Consider the following 24,454-nt stretch of genomic DNA (forward strand, 5'->3'; position numbering starts at 1 on the left):
TTTGTCGTGGGAGTTCTGTGTGCCATATTTGGTTCAATTCCATCACTGGTGGAGTTCAGAATGCTCTTTGATTGTAGGTGAACTATACATCCCAGTAACTACAACTCACATATGTCAAGGCCTCAAGAGCGCCCCTGGGCAAAATCAACTATACTGCAAATGCTTACTTTGCGTAATGGGTTGAGCCGCCCCTGCCTTTTACCCAAATTTATAGCAAGCATTATAAAATAATTATTAAATAAGCATTATGCTGGGGAAAGTGGAAGGTAAAAGGAAGAGGGGCCGACCAAGGGCAAGATGGATGGATGGCATCCTTGAAGCGACTGGACTGACCTTGAAGGAGCTGGGGGTGATGACAGCTGACAGGGAGCTCTGGCGTGGGCTGGTCCATGAGGTCACGAAGAGTCGGAGACGACTGAAAGAATGAACAACAACATGGCAAGCATCCTCAGAGGTTGCTTCATGACCTCTGAGGATGCCCGCCATAGATGTGGGAAAAACGTCAGGAGGGAATGCTTCTGGAACATAGCCTTACAGCCCGGAAAACTCACGACAACTCAGTGATTCCAGCCATGAAAGCCTTCGACAACAGTATGGGATAGGTTAGTCTTTATTTGTCCTCACAATCATGGAAAACTATTTTTTTTAATTTCCATTGTATTGCTGCAATGCAGCAAAAATGTTCTCATATCATTTCTCATTAGGAAACCCATTTAGGGGCATTTCCAGAATCTAATTTATTTGGCCCATTCAAGTCACAGGGCTATTATTATTATTTTTTGCTGGGAAGATACATCTAGTGACTCAAACTGTGAGAATGGACCATGTGTTTGGCATCGTTTGCTTTCCAAAGCCTATAAAAATGCCTTTCCCTGTTATCATTGCGCTGCACCAAGGGAGGTCTCTGGCTTTCATTACGGTTAAGAAAACTTTGCCGACATTTATACACAATCCTCCACTGGCAATGTAGATGTTTCGGCTCCGACTAGGGAATTGGACAATTACTCAAAGGTTGCTTTCATTTCGGAAAGGCCCGATTAGGAGGGGGACATATGATCTTAATTAAGATTTTAATTTGCCCTTTTCAAGCTCGCCTGGTTTTGTAATAGTTGAGGATGACGAAGGCTCAATCCTTCTGCTTTTGCAAGTTGATCCGGAGCATCTAGGGCAGGCATGGGCAAACTTGGGCCCTCCAGGTGTTTTGGACTTCAACTCCCACAATTCCTAGCAGCCTACCGGCTGCTAGGAATTGTGGGAGTTGAAGTCCAAAACACCTGGAGGGCCCAAGTTTGCCCATGCCTGTTCTAGGGTGATACAGTCACCCTATATCCCAGGATCTGATTCCAGATTATCTGTTTATCCCAGATATTTGCTTGTCTGGATCCCTATAGAACCCTTAAGTTAGGGTCTCAACCTTCCTAATGCCGTGACCCCTTAATACAGTTCCTCATGTCATGGTGACCCCCAACAATCAAATTATTTTCGTTGCTTCTTCATAACTGTAATTTTGCTACTGTTGTGAATCATAATATTAATTTGATGTACAAGATGTATTTTCATTCGCTGGACCAAATTTGGCACCGATACACGATACGCCCACATTTGAATACTGGTGAGATTGGGGGGAGGATTGATTTTGTCATTTGGGAGTTGTAGTTCTTGGGATTTATAGTTCACCTAAAATCAAAGAGCATTCCGAACTCCACCAATGATTGACTTGAACCAAACTTGGCACACAGAACTTGCACGGCCAACAGAAAATACTGGAAGGGTTTGGTGAGCATTGACCTTGAGTTTTGGAGTTGTAGTTCACCTACATCCAGAGAGCACTGTGGACTCAAGCAACGATGGATCTGGACCAAACTTGGCACGAATACTCAATATGCCCAAACGTGAATACTGGTGGAATTTGGGGGGAAATAGACCTTGACATTTGGGAATTGTAGTTGCTGGGATTTGTAGTTCACCTACAAAGAGCCTTCTGAACCTCACCAACATTAGAATTGGGCCAAGTGTCCCACACAGAACCCCCATAATTAACAGAAAATACTGTTGAAGATATTTCTTTAGGAATGGAAAGTCTATTGTAAATTCCTCAATCTTCTCTTCCTCTACAACATAATTTTAAACAAGCAACTCATCTATTATTATTTTCCTTTTCTTAACATGCCTCCAAGGCAGTGTTTCTCAACCTGGGGATCGGTACCCCGGGGGTGGGGTCGTGAGGAGGTGTCAGAGGGGTTGCCACACATATAGGCACACTGTTCATGTTGTCGGATGCAAGCTATGACAGGAAGATGCTGTGGTTGCCTTCTCTTTTGACGCCGAGAGATAAAATACATGTTTTCTTTTGGTCATGAGAGTTCTGTGTGGGAAGTTTGGCCCAATTCTATCGTTTGGCCCAATTCTATTGTTGGTGGGATTCAGAATGCTCTTTGATTGTCAGTGAACTATAAATCCCAGCAATTGATTTTTGCCATTTGGGATTTGTAGTTGCTGGGATCTATAGAAAGCCTATAATCAAAGAGCATTCTGAACACCACCAACGATTTATCAGTGGTTGTTCTGTGGGTGGAACTAGAAATGAGATTCAAGCCATCTTCTGCCAGATATGATATGCCAACTAATGTAAAAGGACCATAAATGTGAATGTCAACCCTGTTTTGCTTCTGTTCCAGATGAAAACGAATGCCTCAGTAGCCATATTTGTGGCGGAGCATCTTGCCACAATACGTTGGGAAGCTACAAATGCATGTGCCCGACCGGATACCATTATGAGCAGTTCAGTGGAGCGTGCCAAGATGTGAACGAGTGTGGCTCTTCACAAGCACCATGCAGCTACGGCTGTTCAAACACCGAAGGCGGTTACGTCTGTGGATGCCCTCCGGGGTATTTCCGAATAGGGCAAGGGTAAGATGTTTTCCAAACTGAAATGTATAGAATTTAAGCATAGAAGCAAAAGGTCTACTAAGGATGAATATGCAACTGCAAAATAATTTGTGTTTACCTCAATCCCAGTCCTGATATGAAACATGCGTTCCTCCAGTTTCAAAGTGAAAGCATTCCCTTTAGATGTCACATATATATATATACGCACACACATACACATAACCTTGAACTCCAGAGTTTCCATGGAAATTGCCTTTTTATATGTGTTTCCTGCATTACAAAGCAGGTTGGAATTGGAGGGTGAAATAGGTTGGTGACATCTTCATCCTTGGCATCCTCATCCAGAAAGTGGGATGTCACCATTTTTAATGTTACTTGCATGAAGGTAATTACTGCATATTTGAATATCCTCTTCTCTGCTTCCTGAGGATAGCTTTGGTAATTACTTTTAAGATCAGTAGTAATCTAATCCCAGATTCTAGTAAAGAAGTCATGGATTGGTGTATGTATGTGGGTTCAAATTACTGTATTTCATTGATTCTAAGATGCACACTAATTCCACTACCACCCTATGTGGAGGAATTGGTGAAGAGAGTGAAGACGGTTGAAGACAATTCCATCTTGTCTCCTGTGCTTTACTAATAATATAAGTAGCCGCCCCCTGCCACGCGTTGCTGTGGCCCAGGCTGTGTATATGTGTTTTGTATGTGTGTATATGTGTGTTTACGTGTGTGTGTGTGTGTGTGTGTGTGTGTGTGTGTATATAATGGTTTTGTGCATGCGTTCTAATGTAATATATATATATATAGGCTTTTTAAGCCCCTTTTGCTGTGTTTTCCAGTGTTTTTATGAGTGATGGTAATTCGTTGGCCTGATAGGGGTCTTGTGTCCAAATTTTGTGTCAATTCATCCAGTGGTTTTTGCGTTATGTTAATCCCACAAACGAACATTGCATTTTTATTTATATACGTTGTGTGTGTGTATATGTGTGTTTGCGTATATATATATGTGTGTGGTTTTGTGCATGCATTGTAATGTATTTTTTTAAAATGGCTTTTTAAGTCTCTTCTGTGTTTTCCAGTGTTTTTATGAGTGATGGTCATTTGTTGGCGTGATAGTGTCTTGTGTCCAAATTTGGTGTCAATTCATCCAGAGGTTTTATTTATATAGATACTAGCCATCTGCCATATGTTGCTGTTGCCCAGTCTGTGTATATGTGTATATGTGTTTTGTGTATGTATATGTGTGTGTATATATGTGGTTTTGCGCATACATTGTAGTGTGGGTTTTTTGGCTTTTATGTCCCTTCCGCTGTGTTTTTCAGTGTTTTTATGAGTGATGGTTACTCTTTGCCCTGATAGGTGTATTGTGTCCAAATTTGGTGTCAATTTGTCCAATGGTTTTTGAGTTATGTTAATCCACAAACAAACATTACATTTTTATTTATATAAATATAATGTATTGTATATACATATAATATTTATAATATTATAATGTAATACGGTATATTATATTGTAACGGCGCACCATGCAGTCATGCCAGCCACATGACCTTGGAGATGTCTATGGACAACGTTGGCTCTTCAGCTTAGAAATGGAGCTGAGCACCATAGCCCAGAGTCGGACACGACTGGACTTCATGTCAGGGGAAAACCTTTACCTTTACCTAATACAATATAATACTAATACTAATAATACGATATTATAATTATATATTTTATATTACATGTAATGTTGCTAATAATATTGCAATATAATGGTGTAGTACAATATAGTAATATATAATACTGATATAGTACTGTGCTAATAATTTAATATATTGTATGTATATCTATCTTGTAAGCAGCTCTGAGTCCCCTTCGGGTTGGAAGGGCGGCATAGAAATGTCGTAAATAAATAAATGTGTTAAATGCTGAACTAAAGTCTGCAAAAAGCATCCTCACATAGTTCCCTCATTGTTCCAGGTGGGTCAGAGCAGTGTGGAGCATGATAGCTATGGCTCCTGAATAAACCTGTATACAAATGTTTGATGGACCTAAGTGCAAAGCCTGTGTGGCTGCAAAATTTAAATAGGAACTGTAATGAACCTGGTCTTAATGTTTTAGGGTTGGAATTGAGAATGCTTTGGCTGACATTCTTCTGTCTTGGCCACTCCTTAGGCATTGTGTTTCTGGCCTGGGTCTGGGAAAAGGCCATGGCCACGGCCAAGACTTATCGGCCAGTAGCGAAGCGGATGAGAACTCACTTTCTCCTGAAGGATGTTACGACTGTAAAATTAATGGCTATCCTAAGCGGGGAAGAAAACGGCGAAGCGCAAATGAAACAGATGGACTTGATGCAGAGGTAACTTGCTAATTAATTTCCTTGGGATGAGTGAAAATTTGGTAATTTCCTTACTGCCTTAGTGCTTTCACTTCTTTATCTCTGAGGTAGATACATTTACTATCACTTCTTTTTACTGTTTAAGATGCTTATTACCTATTTGGCATGTGACATCACATACATACTTTGTAGTAGAAGTTCATTGAAAACTTCATACAACTCTGCATAATGGCTGCTCCACATTATGTCCTTCCAGTGATAGAGAAATGTGGAACACAATGATGTTCTGCCATTGTGTTTTGGGCTTCCATGCTCCTACTCCATATTTTTGGCCACTACTGGAGATATTGGGAAGAGGGGGAAGCTGGTGAAGGGTTGCCATTTTGAGTTGATCTGCTGTCAAGTTGGCTTATGCCAACCCTACTGAACTTACACAGAAGCTTCACACAATAGCTTTTACATACAACAGCCTTCACACTGGAGCTTCACACACAGGGTCTTCAACCTCAGGTTTCTCTCACCGAAGCTTCTCACATACTGAGACCTACTAACTCTGGGGCCTACCTCACACTGAGGCCTACTAACACTGAGGTTTATTTCACACTGAGGCCTTCCTCAGACTGTGGCCTCTCTCATACTGAGAGAGGCCACAGTCTGAGGCAACTGAGGCAACTAACACTGAGCCCCCAGTGGCACAATGGGTTAAACCCTTGTGACGGCAGGATTGAAGACCGAGAGGCCGGAGGTTCGAACACACAGACCAATGTTATATCTTTCTTAGGAGGCTTTCCTTTATAGCAAAATCATATGGTTGCACTATTTACAAGAACAAGGTTTCCATAACACAAATACAATTCTTTATACTTCCTTCTTTGCTTCCGCGCTGGGCTTCTTTCTCATGGAGATAAACAACTTCGCTCTCACTGAGATTCCTCTCACACTGAACTTACACAGAAGCTTCACACAGTAGCTTTTACATACAGCAGCCTTCACACTGGAGCTTCACACACAGGGTCTTCAACCTCAGGCTTCTCTCACCGAAGCTTTTCACATACTGAGACCTACTACCTCTGAGGCCTACCTCATACTGAGGCCTACTAACACAGGTTTATCTCACACTGGGGCCTTTCTCATAGTGAGGGCAACTAACACTGAGACAACTAATACTGAGCCCCCAGTGGCGCATTGGGATAAACCCTTGTGATGGCAGGACTGAAGACAGACAGGTTGGACGTTCAAATCTGGGGAGGTTTACCCAGATTCGAAGGCCTACCTCACACTAAGGCCTACTAACACTGAGGTTTATTTCACACTGAGGCCTCTCTCAGACTGTGGCCTTTCTCATACTGAGAAACTAACACAGAGGCAACTAACACTGAGCCCCCAATGGCACAATGGGTTAAACCCTTATGACAGCAGGTCTGAAGACCAACAGGCCAGAGGTTTGAATCTGGGGAGAGCGGGTTGAGCTCCCTCTGTCAGCTCTAGCTCCCCATGCGAGGACATGAGAGAAGCCTCCCACAAGGATGGTAAAACATCAAAACACCTGGGTGTTCCCTGGGCAACATCTTTGCAAATGGCCAATTCTCTCACACCAGAAGTGACTTGCACTTTCTTAAATTGCTCCTGTCATGGGGAAAAATCCCTACTAAGCTTCAGACACACCTACTAATGAGCTAAAGTATTTGACTACGGGGACTACCCTACAGTATGTAGTTCAGATGATGCAATTCTGGTGTGCGTATGACCTCGAGATCCATGTTTATACAGGTGCAACTTAAAACGTCTTATTGGAGTGTGACCATTTGTAGGCAGAAGCCCACTTCCTCTGATACATGACGCTTGGAGAATTTTGCTGCGGCTTGTGAAAGCTTATGCTGCATGAAACCAATATGCCTTTAAGCTGTGGCTCTCCAAAACAGTTGGAGGAAGTATGTGTGCGAAAATGAGGCTCAGATGCTGTGGCAGCTGCCTTTATCAGCAGGGTTCCTCTGAAGTTGTTGCCAACTGTTCCGAGGGGTCAACTTTCATAGGTTTTCACTTATGTGCTCATTTCCTGTGTCATGTCAGCACTAGAGCTTATTGCCCACCCAGCCTTGCAAGAAGAAAAGTTCATTGTAGCAGAAATTAGCGGTTAAAACAGCACTGTCAAGCTATTGAGTTTTCTAAGAGCAAGAATTTGCCATGAGCCATACAATTGGATTGTTCTAAAAGAAGCAACACTTTCCCCCAGATAATTCTTTTTATCTGGAAGCCAAGTCTCAAACAGATAGTACATGCAATTGCTTCCATTTTTGGGTTGCTGTGAGTTTTCTAGGCTGTATGGCTCTGCTCCAGAAGCATTCCCAGAGGTTGTGAGGTCTGTTGGAAAATTTGAAAATGGGGATTATATATCTGTGGAATGTCCAGGGTGGGAGAAAGAACTCTTTGTCTGTTGGATGTAGGTGTGGATGTTGCAGTTGGCCGTCTTGATTAGTATTGAATGGCCTTGTAGTTTTGTTGGGAGGTGTTAGCTGGCCCTGATTGATTATTGTCTAAAAATCCTGTTTTTTTAGTGTTGCATGTGGACAATTTTAACAGAAAGGAAGAAACCATGAAAATGAACAAAATCTGGCTACCAGTATTAAAAAAAACTCTAGAATCAGGACAGTAAATAAAGAGCAACACTCAAAAATGGGATAGGCCCCGCCTATCTTCTCGATTGCATCTCCTATGAACTGGCGTAAACTTTAAGATCTTCTGGGGAGACCCTCCTTTCGCTTCCACCACCATCACAAGCATGGTTGGTGGGGATGAGAGAGAGGGCCTTCTTGATGGTGGCCCCCCACCTCTGGAATGCCTTCCTAGGGAAATAAGACAGTCCCCATCCCTTCCATCCTTTCGTAAGAGCTTGAAGACCTGGTGGTTTCAACAAGCCTTTGAAAATGACTAGTTCTAGCTCAGCCCCAGACATTGTTGAATATGGCCTTATGAACCCACCAGGACTTTGAGATCTTCCGGGGAGGCCCTGCTCTCGATCCCACCTGCCTCACAGGCACGGCTGGCGGGGACGAGAGATAGGGCCTTCTCGGTGGTGGCCCCTCAGCTGTGGAACGCCCTTCCCACGGACATTAGACTAGCTCCATCATTAATGGTATTCCGCAAAAAAAGTGAAAACCTGGTTGTTTGAGCAGGCGTTCGAATAGTCAGTGCAATGAGTGTAATGAACATAGGAATGGAACAATGGATGACAGATCTGGATCATGTTTTTCAGTGACGAGACGCTAGTGAATGGCTATTGTTGTTTAACTGTATATTATTGTATAATGTGTTATGATGTTAACTGTTTTTTATACCGTGTTATTGTAGCATTGAATTTTTGCTGTTCTTGTTGTTAACCGCTGTGAGTCGCCTAAGGGCTGAGAACAGCGGTATACAAATAAAGTAAATAATAATTCAGTTCTTGTGGGTTTTTTCGGGCTATATGGCCATGTTCTAGAGGCATTTCTCCTGACGTTTCGCCTGCATCTATGGCAAGCATCCTCAGAGGGTGAGGTCTGCTGGAGCTGGGAAAAGCTCCCTCCCTCCCCCCCCCCCCACCCCCCTCTTTTCCCAGCTCCAGCAGACCTCTGAGGATGCTTGCCATAGATGCAGGCGAAACGTCAGGAGAAATGCCTCTAGAACATGGCCATATAGCCCGAAAAAACCCACAAGAACTGAGTGATTCCAGCCATGAAAGCCTTCGACAATACATTAAATAATAATTATTATTATTCTTCCTACCAATTACCCGGGTCACTTCCTCTAATAGGCCCCGGAAATGAACAGCCATAGACCTGTACCTATTATTGTTGTTGCCTGCTATAGCACTGCACTTAATTCTAAACCCTAATTGCGAAACAGTGGGTCCATGGAAAGTGAACCATGAGGGAACACTGTACCAATGTTTGTATTTTTTAGGTATTGAAGAAACTCTGTGGATACTTCTGTGGAATATTGTGGATATATGGGTTCTTGAAACAGCAAGAAGCGAGAGACTAAATTATGCTTTTCTTTTGCAGGATCAGCCTGAGATAGAGGCGGCTGTTAACCTCGCCAGCTGGGATGTTGAAAAGCCAGCCACCCTCTCGTTCAACATTTCTGATCTTAACAACAAAGACCAGATCTTGAAACTGATCCCTGCGCTCACGACGTTGACCAACCACAACCGATATTTAATAGACCACGGGAACGAGGGCGGTTTCTTTCGGATTAATCAGAAAGAAGGCATAAGCTTCCTTCACCTCACGAAGAAGAAGCCGGTGCCTGGCGCCTACTTATTACAGATCAGTAGCATCCCGCTTTATAAAAAGAAGGAACTCAACCAGCTTGAAGACAAACACGACAAAGACTACCTCAGTGGTGAGCTAGGAGACAACCTGAAAATGAGAATTGAGATTTTGCTGCATTAATTCGCCAACCAGAGCGCAAACGATGAAAAGCCAAAGATAGCTAGGCAAAGACTTGAATGTTTTCTTTCCCAGGAAGGTTCTCTACGGCACAGGTACAGTCGTCCGCCGTGAATACATCCGGACACGTGAGCAACATTCCCATTTCCACACAAGCAAGGTACCGGACGAAAACAATAGCTCACAACAACCACTTTTCTCAGGCTTCTCGTAAGTGTAGCTACTTTGAATCTTGACTATCCGGACTGCTGTTGGAAGTTGGTTACGAGGCAAATCGGCAGTGAAGCAAGGACGCACGTTCCATCCATGGATTCTTCGAAATCAATTCAGCTACACTTACGAGGCCAGCCGTTTCCGATATCCCTTTGGTGCTAGAAAAGGTCCAAATTAGATTTTATAAATGCACTGTAATATATACACGACTTAGAAGCCAAAGAAATTGCAATTATTCAGTCTAAATACATCAATCAAACAAGGTTTAGCTCAGTAGTTTATTTCAGTTATACCTATAATACAGTACATGTAAATTAAGTGTGTGTATACTGTAACCAAGCTATTTTTTATCCATGAAGCATTTGTAAACTAGAGTAATAACACCCTTCCTGTGAGGGTTTATAATGGTGCTTATAAGACCAACTACTTAACTGTATACACAAAACTGGTGATGAGAGGTCTGTGACAATCCAAACGCACTGAGGTCACTGGGGATCACTAAACATTCTCAAAAGTCGCATGACGCAGTGCAATCCGCAGTTACATCCTGGCAATGTAACACACATGTCAAAGAGTACCTACCGTGATTCACATCAAAAGGAATTCAATGTCAGATGTCACAATAAAACAGTTCTTTTTTAGTTCATTTTGTGGCTTCATGTTCTTGCCAGAATTGTACCAAACTCATACAGGAAGAGGTTTCCTGCGGGTTTGTCCAGGAACAAAATGTGCAATGTTCCCGAAAGTCTTAACACTGTGTATGGGTTTGGACACAGGCTGGATTCCTGTCCTTCTTTCCTTCCTATCTACCTTCCTTTTTCCTTTTAAATACACCAATATGGAATGGATTTGTTCGTTGCCAAAACTCTGAAAAACAATATTTCATACGCTGCTTGACTTTTATTATTTCGTATCAAAGCATTGCATAAATTAGTATAAAACTGATAAAAATAGAAGGAGCGCAGGCGGCTAAATGTCTTTTGACCAAAAACGGGCAACAGCAACAGCATTATCTGTAGCCTCCAACAATTTTTCCTCTGTACACAAGGCAGGGAACAGTGGAAGAGCATACAGATGTGGAGTTGTCTGTTCTGCTCCACAGTCACAAAAGTTTTGGGATTCTTTTAGGTCGTGCCATTTTGCCACGTTGTCTTTTGATCTTCCCACTCCGCTTCCGAGTCTGTTCAGTGACGTCCAAGTTGCCCATTCTTGGTTTGCCCCCAGAGGAAGACCCTCCCTTGTGGGGGGCCATCCAGTTGGGATTTCCTGGTTTAGCTGGATACCCTTGCTGTTGCTGGGAAGACACCAAGAGGAATAGTAGTTCTCACAAAGCGTTTCCTTGATTTGAGTCTAATGGGAAGAGGCTGGTAGCCATGCAGCGGGTGGCTTTCACAGTGTTCAACCATATTTCTCTCACATTTATCAGCAACTTCCCGTCACACATCGGGTCGGGGGGGGGGGGGAACGACGATGCCAGTTAGCTTGTAGAGTTTATCATTGCTGCTTAGAATCATAGAATAATAGAGTTGGAAGAGACCTCATGGGCCATCCAGTCCAACCCCTTTCTGCCAAGAAGCAGGAAAATTGCATTCAAAGTACCCCCGACAGATGGCCATCCAGCCTCTGTTTCAAAGCCTCCAAAGAAGGAGCCTCCACCACACTCCGGGGCAGAGAGTTCCACTGCTGAACAGCTCTCACAGTCAGGAAGTTCTTCCTAATGTTCAGATGGAATCTCCTTTCTTGTAGTTTGAAGCCATTCTTCCACACCTAATCTCCAGGGCAGCAGAAAACAAGCTTGCTCCCTCTTCCCTATGACTTCGTCTCTCATCTTGATACATAGCCCTCATCATGTCTCCTCTAAGCCTTCTCTTCTGCAGGCTAAACATGCCCAACTCTTTAAGCTGCTCCTCATAGGGCTTGTTCTCCAGACCCTTGATTATTTTAGTCGCCCTCCTCTGGACACATTCCAACTTGTCAACACCTCTCTTCAATTGTGGTGCTCAGAACTGGACACAATATTCCATATGTGCTCTAACCAAGGCAGAATAGAGCATGGGTAGCATGACTGCCCTGGATCTAGACATTATACTCCTATTGATGCAGCCAAAATCCCATTGGCTTTTTTTGCCGCCACATCATATTGTTGGCTCATGTTTAACTTGTTGTACACGAGGCCATATAGGTAATGTGCCAAGTTTGGTGCAGATCCATTGTGGGTTGGGTTCAGAGTGCTCTTTGATTGTAGGAAAACTACAAAACCCAGCAACTACAACTCACAAATGACAAAAGCAATTCCCCCCTCAACCCCACCAGTATTAAAAATTGGGTGTATTGGGTATTTGTGCCCAATTTCGTCCAGTGAATGAATATACATCCTGCATATCAGATATTTACATTAGGATTCATAACAGTAGCAAAATTACAGTTATGAAGTTGCAGCAAAAATAATTTTATGGTTGGGGGTCACCACAACATGAATTACTGTATTAAGAGGTCACGGGTTTAGATAGGTTAAGAACGACTGGCTTAGGTGGACAGTGAGCTGGGTTGAAGGTCGGGTGCTCACCCCAACTTGGGCTTCCAACTGCCAACCTTTCGATTGGTGTGATCTATTGCTGCTAGTGATTAACCAGCTGTGCTCAAGTCTGGCCCAACTAATAACAAGAAATATTTGACCATAATTTAGCACATGCCTGTATTGGATGTCTGTTTCCACTTCACTCTGGTGTAGTTCCAGGCATTTGCAAAGATTTTGTTTTAGGATTCATCCAACCAATTACTTTAAAATAATAATTTCTTTGTACCTGCTGTCTGTATATTTTATGACTGCAGCTGCATATGAGAACGAGCTTCACTGGGAGCATTGCATCTGAGCCAAGGAGTTCACGTCCATCTGTGATCCTGAAATGCTCGAGGCCTATCTTAAATGCAAGCTGTTCCTTTAAGATTAATGTCATCAAGCAATGAAGTTTTAAAAACCAGCCCTCGGAAACATTTGTAACACATTCGTAATACATTGCAGACTTCCAAAATCTGGCACAGAGTGGAGGGAGACTTATATTATACTCCATCAACCTGTTCTAATGCAATTGTATACACTATCCAAAGAGGACTAGCAGGCCTTTGTTCTGAACTGGAGACACTTTCTCATTTGTTGTATGGAAGTCTTTAATGTCCTCTGAATCCCTTTGCAACCTCAGCGTTGCAAAAATTTCAGGATGCTCGTTGATTAATACCTCCCTATGGCCAGAGGTAAGTTGTAGGCATGGTTAGGTACCGTCAGAATCTTCGTAATTCGGAATAAAGTCAGAAACCTTTTTTAAAGCAATTTTGATGTTTTTAAGAAAACCGGAAGTCCCTTTACCCTTCCAAAGTTTTTTCCACCATTTTTATTGCGACTCATGAAGTGAGTCGGAAATGATTCACCTTTCCCCCGCTTCTGGTCCCTTGCCTCAGCTCAAGCCAGAGAAGCCAGTTTTAAAGCCAGAGAAGCCAGTTTTAAAGCCAGAGAAGGAAGAAATTTCCTGGCCTCACCTCAAGCCAGGGAAGTCAGTTTTAAAGCCACAGAAGCCAGTTTTAAACCAGAGAAGGAAGGAATTTCCTGGCCTCGGCTCAAGCCTGAGAAGCCAGTTTTAAACCAGAGAAGGAATTTCCTGACCTCACCTCAAGCCAGAGAAGTCAGTTTTAAACCAGAATTTCCTGGCCTTGGCTCAAGCCAGAGAAGCTAGTTTTAAACCTGAGAAGGAAGGAATTTCCTGGCCTCTGCTCAAGCCAGAGAAGCCAGTTTTAAACCAGAGAAGGAAGGAATTTCCTGGCCTCGGCTCAAGCCAGAGAAGCCAGTTTTAAACCAGAGAAGGAAGGAATTTCCTGACCTCACCTCAAGCCAGAGAAGTCAGTTTTAAACTAGAGAAGGAAGGAATTTCCTGTCCTCACCTCAAGCCAGAGAAGCTAGTTTTAAAGCCAGAGAAACCAGTTTTAAACCAAAGAAGGAAGGAATTTCCTGGCCTCTGCTCAAGCCAGAGAAGCCAGTTTTAAACCAGAGAAGGAAGGAAGGAATTTTCTGGCCTTGGCTCAAGCCAGAGAAGCCAGTTTTAAAGCCAGAGAAGCCAGTTTTAAACCAGAAAAGGAAGGAATTCCCTCCGCTCACTTTTCCCCACTTCTAGTCCCTTCAATGCTGGTGGTCTTTGCTTCTTCCAGCACGCTGACATTTGTCCACTTGTCTTTCCAAGAGATTTGCAGGATTTTCCGGAGGCAATGCTGATGGAATTATTCCAGGAGTTGCATGTGACTTCTGTAAACAGTCCACATCTCGCAGGCATATAGCAGGGTTGGGAGGACAATAGCTTTATAAACAAGCCCCTTGGTATCTCTACGGATGTTTCGGTCCTCAAACACTCTCTGCTTCATTCGGAAAAAATGCTGCACTTGCAGAGTTCAGGCGGTGTTGTATTTCAGTGTCAATGTTGACTTTTGTGGAAAGGTGGCTGCCAAGGTAGCGGAAATGGTCAACATTTTCTAATGTTACACCATTAAGCTGTATTTCTGGCATTGGAGCCACCCCTTCTGTCATCATTGATCCATTATACTACTCATAGTAGTATAATTTTAAATGCTGTTCAAAGGCAGAAAAGGTAAATATATTGCAGTAGAAAAGTAAGCACTAGATAAATGTATTACCTGGATTTTACTAAGGCAAGGATGAGTACTCAGTGGATCCCATTTAAACATATGGGAGAAAAGAAACAAGTACAATATACATCCCAATGTCATAATACATTGTCAGAGTTCCCGCTGTGTGTTACAGGGACACATATAGTTTTCCCACGAACTGTATATTATTGCTGGCACAGGAGACAGTTTATAACAAAAGGAGTCAGTTTGGCCTATATAGCACAGAGTGTAAGCAAACAGTGTGTGCAAAGGTGAAATGCCTCCCTGTCAAAGGGAAAGAGAAATGTTGTCCCCAGAGACCCAAGAATTGCTCACCAAGCGGAGAGCTGGATGCATTCTTCTAAGCCAATGTTTTGCAGCCGAAGTTCATACAAATATGAAAATGTCTTGGCAAACACGCTTAGGTTTTATGATTTGGCCGAAGTTGTAACACAATAATTTTGTCAGTACCAGTTTAGAGGAACCAAGACTCTTTAGCACAAGGCGGAGACAGGACTGAGACAAGCCATTTTCCCAGCAAATAAATTACACCTCCAAGGTCATGTGGCCAGCATATCAGAGGAAACCTTTAGGTACAGGTAAAAGTAAAGGTCTCCCCCTGACTCTGAGTGTTGGTGCTCATCTCCATTTCTAAGCCAAAGAGCCGGCATTGCCCATAGACACCTCCAAGGTCATGTGGCTGGCATGACTGCATGGAGTGTTGTTACCTTCACGCAGAAGCAGTACCTATTGATCTATTCACATTTTCTTGTTTTCAATCTGCTAGGTTGGCAGAAGCTGGGGCTAACAGCGGGACGGTAACGGCACTTCATGCAGTCATGCCAGCCACATGACCTTGGAGGTGTCTACAGACAACGCTGGTTCTTTGGCTTAGAAATCGAGATGAGCACCAACCCCCAGATTCAGACATGACTAGACTTAATGTCAGCGGAAACCTTTAGGTAAAGGTATAGGTTTTCCCCTGACATTAAGTCCAGTTGTGTCCAACTCTGGGAGTTGGTGCTCATCTCCATTTCTAAGCCAAAGAGCTGGCGTCGCCCATAGACACCTCCAAGGTCATGTGGCCGGCATGACTGCATGGAGCGCCATTACCTTCCCGCCGGAGCGATACCTATTGATCTAGTCACATCTGCATGTTTTCAAACTGCTAGGTTGGCAGAAGCTGGGACTGACAGTGCGATGGTAATGGTGCTTCATGCAGTCATGCCGGCTACATGACCTTGGAGGTGTCTATAGATAACGCCGGTTCTTTGGCTTAGAAATGGAGATGAGCATCACCCCTCAGTCAGACACAACTAGACATAACATCAGGGGAAACCTTTAGGTAAAGGTTTTCCCCTGACATGAAGTCCAGTCGAAGCCTAATCACCCATCTACAAAAGAGCAAAATCTATACACACAACCTTAGTTTAAGGTAATGTTTCTCAACCTTCCTAATGTCGCGACCCCTTAATATTGTTCCTCATGTCGTGGTGACCCCCAACCATAACATTATTTTCGTTGCTACTTCAGAACTGTCATTTTCCTACTATTATGAATCGTCACGTAAATACCTGATATGCAGGATGTGTTTTCATTCACTGGACCAAATTTGGCACAAATACCCAATACACCCAAATTTGAATACTGGTGGAGTTAAAAGGGATTGATTTTGTCATTTGGGAGTTGTTGCTGGGATTTATAGCTCACCTACAATCAAAGACCTTTATTTATTTATTTATTTATTTATTTATTTATTTATTGTATTTATATACTGCCTTTCTCAGGCATTCGGCGACATTCTGAACTCCACCAATGATGGAATTGAACCAATCTTGGCACACAGAACTCGCATGACAAACAGAAAATACTGGAAGGGTTTGGTGGGCATTAACCTTGAGTTTTGGAGTTGCAGTTCACCTACTTCCAGAGCATACTTGTGAGGAAGCCCAGTAATTATCAGTATCAACTTAGGAGCTAGTTTACAAAGGGACCACTAATTAAAAAGGGTTTACTTATTTGATAGCGTAGTGTTTAATGTCCCTGATTTGGTCCTACTTCTTATGCAGGGCTGTTTGACTTAGAAGAAACTGTATCAGAGGCAAGGCTTGAGGAAAACAGTAACACATTTATTTAACAGGAGTATAACAGATTCAATGTTACTTCTGTAGAGGCACAAACTTAGTTGGTTACATTGGTAAGGTTTCCTGAATAACTTTGGGTACTAAACAGACTTCAAAAGGTTTCTTTAAGTAGATATCTCCTTCTTTGACAACTGTTCTAGTAAAACAAATAAGCTAAGTGGCTTATTTAACAGTATTGGCTCCAAGCCAAATCTTGATTCTTATTCAAAGAATCAGTCCTCCCTGTGTTCTAGCACCACAGGATTCCTGTTGGATTTCCACTTCCACACAGGATCAACTACCTCTGTAATTACACTAATTACAGATCAGTTCCTGGATCCTCTCACTGGAGAATCCTCTCCTGTAACTCTTTTGGTCACAGACTAGTTCCCTGATTCTCCCACTACAGAACCAGTCTTCTCTGTAGCTCACTGGCTTACAGACTGCCCACTTTCAAACAGCTGCGCTGTTAAGTGGCAGTTGGTTCCGCCCCCGTTGCTATGGCAACTCAGCTAAAGGCAAGCCAAGCCAGCCACCATCTCTAACAAAATATAATTCTACATACTTACCATTATTAAGTATTGTCTAAACAACACATAACTATAGGAATAAAAATACACATCGTCACAGTACTTGACTCAAACAATGATGGATCTGGACCAAATTTGATATGAATACTTAATATGTCCAGATGTGAACACTGGTGAAGTTTGGGGAAAATAGAACTTGACATTTGGGAGTTCTAGTTGGTGGGATTTATAGTTCACCGACAATCAAACAGCACTCTGAATTCAGCCCACAATGGGTCTGCACCAAACTTGGCACACTATCTACATGATCAACATTGAATACTGGTGAGGCGGGGGGGGGGGTCTCTTTTTAAATTTTGGGACTTATAGTTCACCAACACCAAAAAGGAAGAGAAGGATAGCTAAAGAGATCTCCAGCCTTCTCTGCCAAAGGAGTTCCTAAGACAACTAGAAATATGTGTTTTCTGATTATATTTGGCATCCCCTCTGAAACCCCCCTCACGACCCCTCCAAGGGTCCCGACTCCCAACCCCCAGATTGAGAAACATTGGTTTAAGGCATTTTGATCTCAAAGCCTGTTCCTTCCACATGCATAAAAGTTACATAAAGACTTGTGGTATGTCCTTCATGCAGCTATTTCACTGAAGTATATTCATCCCTCTTATACATCCAAGTTTGCTGGTAGCTCCATTCCATTCATCCCTCTGTTTTAATTTCAGGTTCAAAAATCAAAGAGAAGGTACTGCCAGAGACTTGTTGGTCTTAGGTTTAAAGTAAGCAGAGCTGTCAAGGTTTGTGTGGCTTCTATCTCACAGCATAAATATCCCTTTATTCACCTGAATTTTATTCCAAATTAACTCAAAACTTGGCCTCCATTTGTGAATCACTCTCCAGGATTTCTTGAAATTGAGCCCAGCTTCAAAAGAGGTTCACAAACCTTGAGAAACCTGGCTATTCTGGGGCGGGAGTTGAAATTAGACTTATTTTCACCTGTTTTAGGTTACTGCTTCCAGTTTTATTAAGATCGACACACATTATATAACATGAAAGCAATCTTCTGCTCTGCAAAGTTGTGTTGGCTGTGATATACGTATGTTATAGTACAAACTATTTCTAAATACAGAACTATGCAGCACGATGCCGGCTTAATATAGGGTGAATTAGACAGGCTTTCTTGGCCATTTAAGAAGCAGTGTTTATCTTATACTTCGATTCCATTAAAGCAGCGTTTGTCAACCTGGGGGTCGGGACCCGGGGGGGGGGTCATGAGGGGATGTCAGAGGGTTCGCCAAAGACCATCAAGAAACACAGTATTTTCTGTTGGTCACAAGGGTTCTGTGTGGGAAGTTTGGCCCATTTCAATTGTTGGTGGGGTTCAGAATACTCTTTGATTGTAGGTGAACTATAAATCCCAGCAACTACATCTCCCAAATGTCAGGGTCTATTTTCCCAAACTCCACCACTGTTCACATTTGGGCGTATTGAGTATTCATGCCAAGTTTGGTTCAGATCCATCATTGTTTAAGTCCACAGTACTCTCCGGATGTAGGCGAACTACAACTCCAAAACTCAAGGACAATGCCCACCAAACCCTTCCAGTATTTTCTGTTGGTCATGGGAGTTCTGTATGCCAAGTTTGGTTCAATTCCAGCATTGGTAGAGTTCAGAATGCTCTTTGATTGTAGGTGTTTAAGTCATTGTTTAAGTTCACAGTACTCTCTGGATGTAGGTTAACTACAACTCCAAAACTCAAGGACAATGCCTGCCAAACCATTCCAGTATTTTCTGTTGGTCATGGGAGTTCTGTGTGCCAAGTTTGGTTCAATTCCAGCGTTGGTAGAGTTCAGAATGCTCTTTGATTGTAGGTGAACTATAAACCCCAACAACTACAACTCCCAAATGTCAAGGTCTATTTTCCCCAAACTCCACCAGTGTTCACATTTGGGCATATTGAGTATCCGTGCCAAGTTTTGCCAGATCCATCATTATTTGAGTTCACAGTGCAGTCTGGATGTAGGTGGACTACAACTCCCAAACTCAAGGTCAATGCCTACCAAACCTTTCCAGTATTTTAGTCATCATGGGAGTACTGTGTGCCAAAAATGTTTCAATTCAATCGTTGGTGGAGTTCTGAATGCTCTTTGACTGTAAGTGAACTATAAATTCCAGCAACTACAACTCCCAAATGACAATATCACCCCGCCCCCCTCCCCAACCCCACCAGTATTCAAATTTGGGCATAACGGGTATTTGTACCAAATTTAGTCCAGTGAATGAAAAGACATCCTGCATATCAGATATTTACATTACTATTCATAAGCGTAGCAAAATTACAGTTACGAAGTAGCAACGAAAATAATGTTATGGTTGGGGGTCACCACAACATGGGGAACTGTAATAAGGGGTCACGGCATTAGGAAGGTTGAGAACCACTGAATTAAAGTGTTTGCCCATCCATCACCCAAAAAACCACATCCACATTGTATTGGCTGCACATTGGATGACTTCACTGTTGGAGTTAGATTTGCTCCAGCGAACAGGGTGGGGCATCTTGAGCCTCCAAAATAACATGTGGATTTATAAATACTGGCTGGGATCTTGTTCAGTATTTACAATGCCATAAAACCAGGCTTAACAACATCATAAATATTGCAACTCCCATTTGCAGTTGTGGCACCAAATGTCCATTCAAACCATCTAGACAAGCTCCCTCCCATGCACGAGGTCACAATGATAATATCCCTGAGAGGTGGCCATCCTACTTCTGTTTGGGAAGGAAAAACGATGAAGAGGGGAAGACATGTGATTCTATCTAAGACTTAACTGGTTTGAATTCGAGCAAGGGCTGTCATGGAGATAAACCCTCTTTGGAAGCACAACCAAGTCATATAAAAGCCTCAGGTATAAAGCATACAGTTGTGGGAGTGGGATTGTTCCGTCTTCCAGGAGCTTGGGTTAGATTGCCCCTTAGTTGGTTGAAATAGCATCCCTTTGCATTTCCACTGGGTTGCTACAGTCTTAGGAGCACCCTAATAGTCAAACATTAACAGAGGCTGGAAGCCAGCCTGCAAGCCTTTTGCAGCTATTGGCTTTAAATTTATCTATCTATGTATCTATGTATCTATCTCTATCTATCTATCTATCTATCTATCTATCTATCTATCTATCTATCTATCTATCTATCTATCTATCATGTCAGGCAACCGAACAGTTGTATTACGTTTTTGACAGAACAAACAAACATACATACAAAAGACACAAAGTTTGCAAGCTTGGTAGTTGATTAAATGTCCTTTGACCAGTATCTGGCCACTTCGAGTGCTCCTGGTGTTGCCGCAAGAAGGTCCTCCATTGTGCATGTGGCAGGTCTCAGGTTGCATTGCAAAGTGTGGTGAGATGTGTTCCACACTGGGCATGCATACTCAGCAGCAGAGTAGCATAGCACAGGGGCGGATGTCTTCACTGTGTCTGGTTGTGATCCCCAGGTTGTGCCAGTAAGCTTTCGTATGATAGTTTCTAGCACCCACTTTTTGCTTGATATTCAGGCAGTGCTTCTTGTAGGTCAGGGCATGGTCCAGAGTGACTCCCAGGTATTTGGGTGCACTGTAGTTTGCTCTTCTGCACACTCGCATGTCGTGGATTCCACTTTGTGGCCCCATTTCTTAAGGTTGGCTCTGCATCTCGTGGTGCCAGAGTGCAGTCTGTTCAGCGCCTTCCAAGTCGCCCAGTCTTCTGTGTGCCCAGGGGGGAGTCTCTCATTTGGTATCAGCCATTGATTGAGCCTGCCACTTTTGGACTCTTGCTTGCTGAGGTGTTCTAGCGAGTGTCTCTGTAGATCTTAAAAAACTATTTCTTGATTTAAGCCATTGGCGTGCAGGTTGATGCCCAAACAGGGGATGAGCTGGAGATGTCTCTGCCTTGGTCCTTTCACTATTGGCTGCTACTTCCCGGCGGATGTCAGGTGGTGCAATACCGGCTAAGCAGTGTAATTTCTCCAGTGCTGTAGGTCACAGACACCCCGTGATAATGCGGCATGTCTCATTAAGAGCCACGTCCACTGTTTTAGTGTGGTGAGATGTGTTCCACACTGGGCATGCATACTCAGCAGCAGAGTAGCATAGCACAAGGGCGGATGTCTTCACTGTGTCTGGTTGTGATCCCCAGGTTGTGCCAGTCAGCTTTCATATGATATTGTTTCTAGCACCCACTTTTTACTTGATATTCAGGCAGTGCTTCTTGTAGGTCAGGACAGGGTCCAGAGTGACTCCCAGGTCTTTGGGTGCGCTGCAATGCTCCAGTAGGATTCCTTCCCAGGTGATCCTCAGAGCTCAGGATGCTTGTCTGTTCTTGAGATGAAAATGATGAGATCTCCATTTTGGAGAACCTCTCCTGCCCTCTTCAGTATAGAGAAAGCCTCAGATGTGCTGGTGGCCAAGCTAGGCAGCTCAGACAGGCCATCGTGAGTACGGTTACCCTCTTGCCTTTGAAACTGGTGCTGAGCTCAGATGGGGGAGACCTGCTCTTTCTAAAAGATAGCTCAGCGCTGGGGCAGAGAATATCTCAGGATTTCTCTGCCATTGGGAGAGGCTCCATTATTTCATCCCCAAACTAACCTTGAGCTTGGAAAGGGGGAAGACCTGCTCTTTCTAAAAGACAGCAGCTCAGGGTTAGGGTAAAAGATCCCAGGATTTTTCTACCGTTGGGGAAAGTTAACTCAGCAGCTGAAGAAAAAGGGAAGAAAAGAACATCTGTATGAGTTGTTGTAGGTTTTTTCGGGCTACATGGCCATGGTCTAGAGGCATTCTCCCCTGTAGTGACTACCTCTGAGGATGCTTGCCATAGATGCAGGCGAAACGTCAGGAGAGAATGCCTCTAGACCATGGCCATATAGCCCGAAAAAAACTACAACAACCCAGTGATTCTGGCCATGAAAGCCTTTGACAATACATTGAATAGCTATATGGTTTCACAAGTTGACTGTTTGTGTTTGTAACTTCATCAAGCTGTGCCAAGTCTGTCAAGGACTTTGAGAAATATATGTTCTGTTTGATGCTCAAATCTGGACTTTCCTCAGTTGTTGGGAATCATGAGCTTCTAAGTAAGGCACTCGCAGTTCACCCGGATAAAGAGAGAAGCACATCTTAGTTTTAACTTTATAGTGTCTGGGTGTGACGGCACAGGACAGAATGGAATAAGGTCCAACCCTTCTCCAAGAGATTCTGTTCATTTGACAAACGGCTCTTGCCATCAGACAATTCTTCCAAATGGTTAGGAGAAGTCTCTTTTATTGTAGTTGTAGTTGGAATGTAATGCTTCAGTGCCATGTTTATCTGAGGCATATTGTGTTTATATTAAAATCCGGTGCAGTGGGGTGAGCTCCCGCTGTTAGCCCCAGCTTCTGCCAACCTAGCAGTTCAAAAACATGCAAATGTGAATAGATCAATAGATAGTGCCTTGGCGGGAAGGTAATGGCACTCCATGAAGTCATGCCGGCCACATGACCTGTGGATGGATGGTATCCTTGAAGTGACTGGCTTGACTCTGAAGGAGCTGGGAGTGGTGACTGCCAACAGGGAGCTCTGGCATGGGCTGATCCATGAGATCACAAAGAGTCGGAAGCGACTGAACAAATAAACAACAAATTTCCATTACATGTTTATATGCTGGAATTCACCTTGGCTTGAATGGATAGCCTCCTACGCTGCACTGTTATGGCAAGTTTCATACTGAATTTGAGCCTATGATCCAATACTAGCAACCATGGTGATAAGTATAATCCCAATAAGTCCCTATTGCTGGACTGCTTTGAATCAGATTAATGGTTGTTTTGAAATAATTCTTCCTGGACTGTGATTTAACCACAGGGGATGGAGCTGTCCCTTTTCCACATCTGTTTCACAACTAGATAGTTAAGGCTAGTCCCTTGCAATTTAAGCCCTTGACAAGAAAGCTGGTGTTGTCTTACAAGGCCCTCTAACACAAGTATGGAATATAGATTACGGTCCAGAATGCATTGACCAACCATCTGCGTGGTGTTCCATACTTCGCACTTTAACAACACAACCGTTCAATGCTAAGGCTTCCCACCAAAATGGAACTGTAGAGGAGTCTACTGAACAAGCCAGTACCTGCCGCATACCAGTACTGCCATCTGTTGAGGAGTTACGAAGGTGGAGGCATTACTTTTCACTTTAACAACACAACCGTTCAATGCTATGGCTTCCTGCCAAAATGGAATTGTAGAGGAGAGTCTACTGAACAAACCAGTACCTGCCACATACCAGTACTGCAATCTATTGAGGAGTTTCAAAGGTGGAACCATTACTTTTCACTTTAACGACACAACCGTTCAATGCTAAGGCTTCCCGCCAAAATAGAACTGTTGAGGAGAGTCTACTGAACAAGCCAGTACCTGCCGCATACCAGTACTGCAATCTATTTAGGAGTTATGAAGGCTGAGGCAGTACTTTTCACTTTAACAACACAACCGTTCAATGCTAAGGCTTCCCGCCAAAATGGAACTGTAGAGGAGAGTCTACTGAACAAGCCAGTACTGCCATCTGTTGAGGAGTTACAAAGGTGGAGCCATTACTTTTCACTTTAACGACACAACCATTCAATGCTAAGGCATTCCGCCAAAATGGAACTGTAGAGGAGAGTCTACTGAACAAGCCAGTACCTGCCGCATACCAGTACTGCCATCTGTTGAGTTACGAAGGTGGAGGCATTACTTTTCATTCAACCCTCGTATATTGTTTTACAGCCCATTCTTTAGGTTGAATGGCAGGCTCCGGCAAAGATCTCATTACCAACCCAAGCTCTTGGTCCGTATGCCCCTTATCCCCATAATTGAGAACATGTGGTATGCAGTAAACAATAACTCGAGATATTACTCACATTTCTTCCTAAATGAAAGTGATGAGAAGGAGGGTTTCTTTTCGGTAAGTTAACAGCTCTAAATTATGAGGGTGGGAAGCAAATGTCAACGGAACATGAAAGTTCTTGGTGCAATGTTCACATTTGTTCATGCTTTCAAATCCACTGTGGATCATTAGTTCATGGGAAAGATGACAAAAATGGAATTAAAAATCAGAGAAGGGCTCCAGCAACAACAATTGGCCTCTATAGTAACAGGGGAGAGAGAAAACCTGGCCTGGGATTTGAGAGGTGGCAGTACTGCCTGATGAATGCTACACAGGGGCAGATATGGATATACAGAATGCGATTTCCCCCCAAGAGATGCAGCGTGCTTTTGACACGGTGCTTTCCAGTGGAAAAAGTACAAGGAACTACACGTTCC

The 24,454-nt window shown here is 43.2% G+C and overlaps 1 protein-coding gene across 2 annotated transcripts in view; it reads left to right on the top strand.

Moving 5' to 3' along the window:
• The window catches only part of FBN1 (fibrillin 1), a 264,999-nt gene extending 254,507 nt beyond the window's left edge, over positions 1-10,492 (top strand). For both annotated transcript variants that reach the window (XM_067471401.1, XM_067471402.1), the window contains 3 exons: positions 2,679-2,910; positions 5,049-5,232; positions 9,252-10,492. In XM_067471401.1, coding sequence (XP_067327502.1) covers positions 2,679-2,910; positions 5,049-5,232; positions 9,252-9,641 — 806 coding nt within the window. In that variant the 3' untranslated portion in view covers positions 9,642-10,492. The remainder of the gene's footprint in view (positions 1-2,678; positions 2,911-5,048; positions 5,233-9,251) is intronic.
• The last annotated feature ends 13,962 nt before the right edge of the window (positions 10,493-24,454 follow it).

Source organism: Anolis sagrei, chromosome 9 (genome assembly GCF_037176765.1).
Source record: "Anolis sagrei isolate rAnoSag1 chromosome 9, rAnoSag1.mat, whole genome shotgun sequence".
Taxonomy (NCBI): domain Eukaryota; kingdom Metazoa; phylum Chordata; class Lepidosauria; order Squamata; family Dactyloidae; genus Anolis; species Anolis sagrei.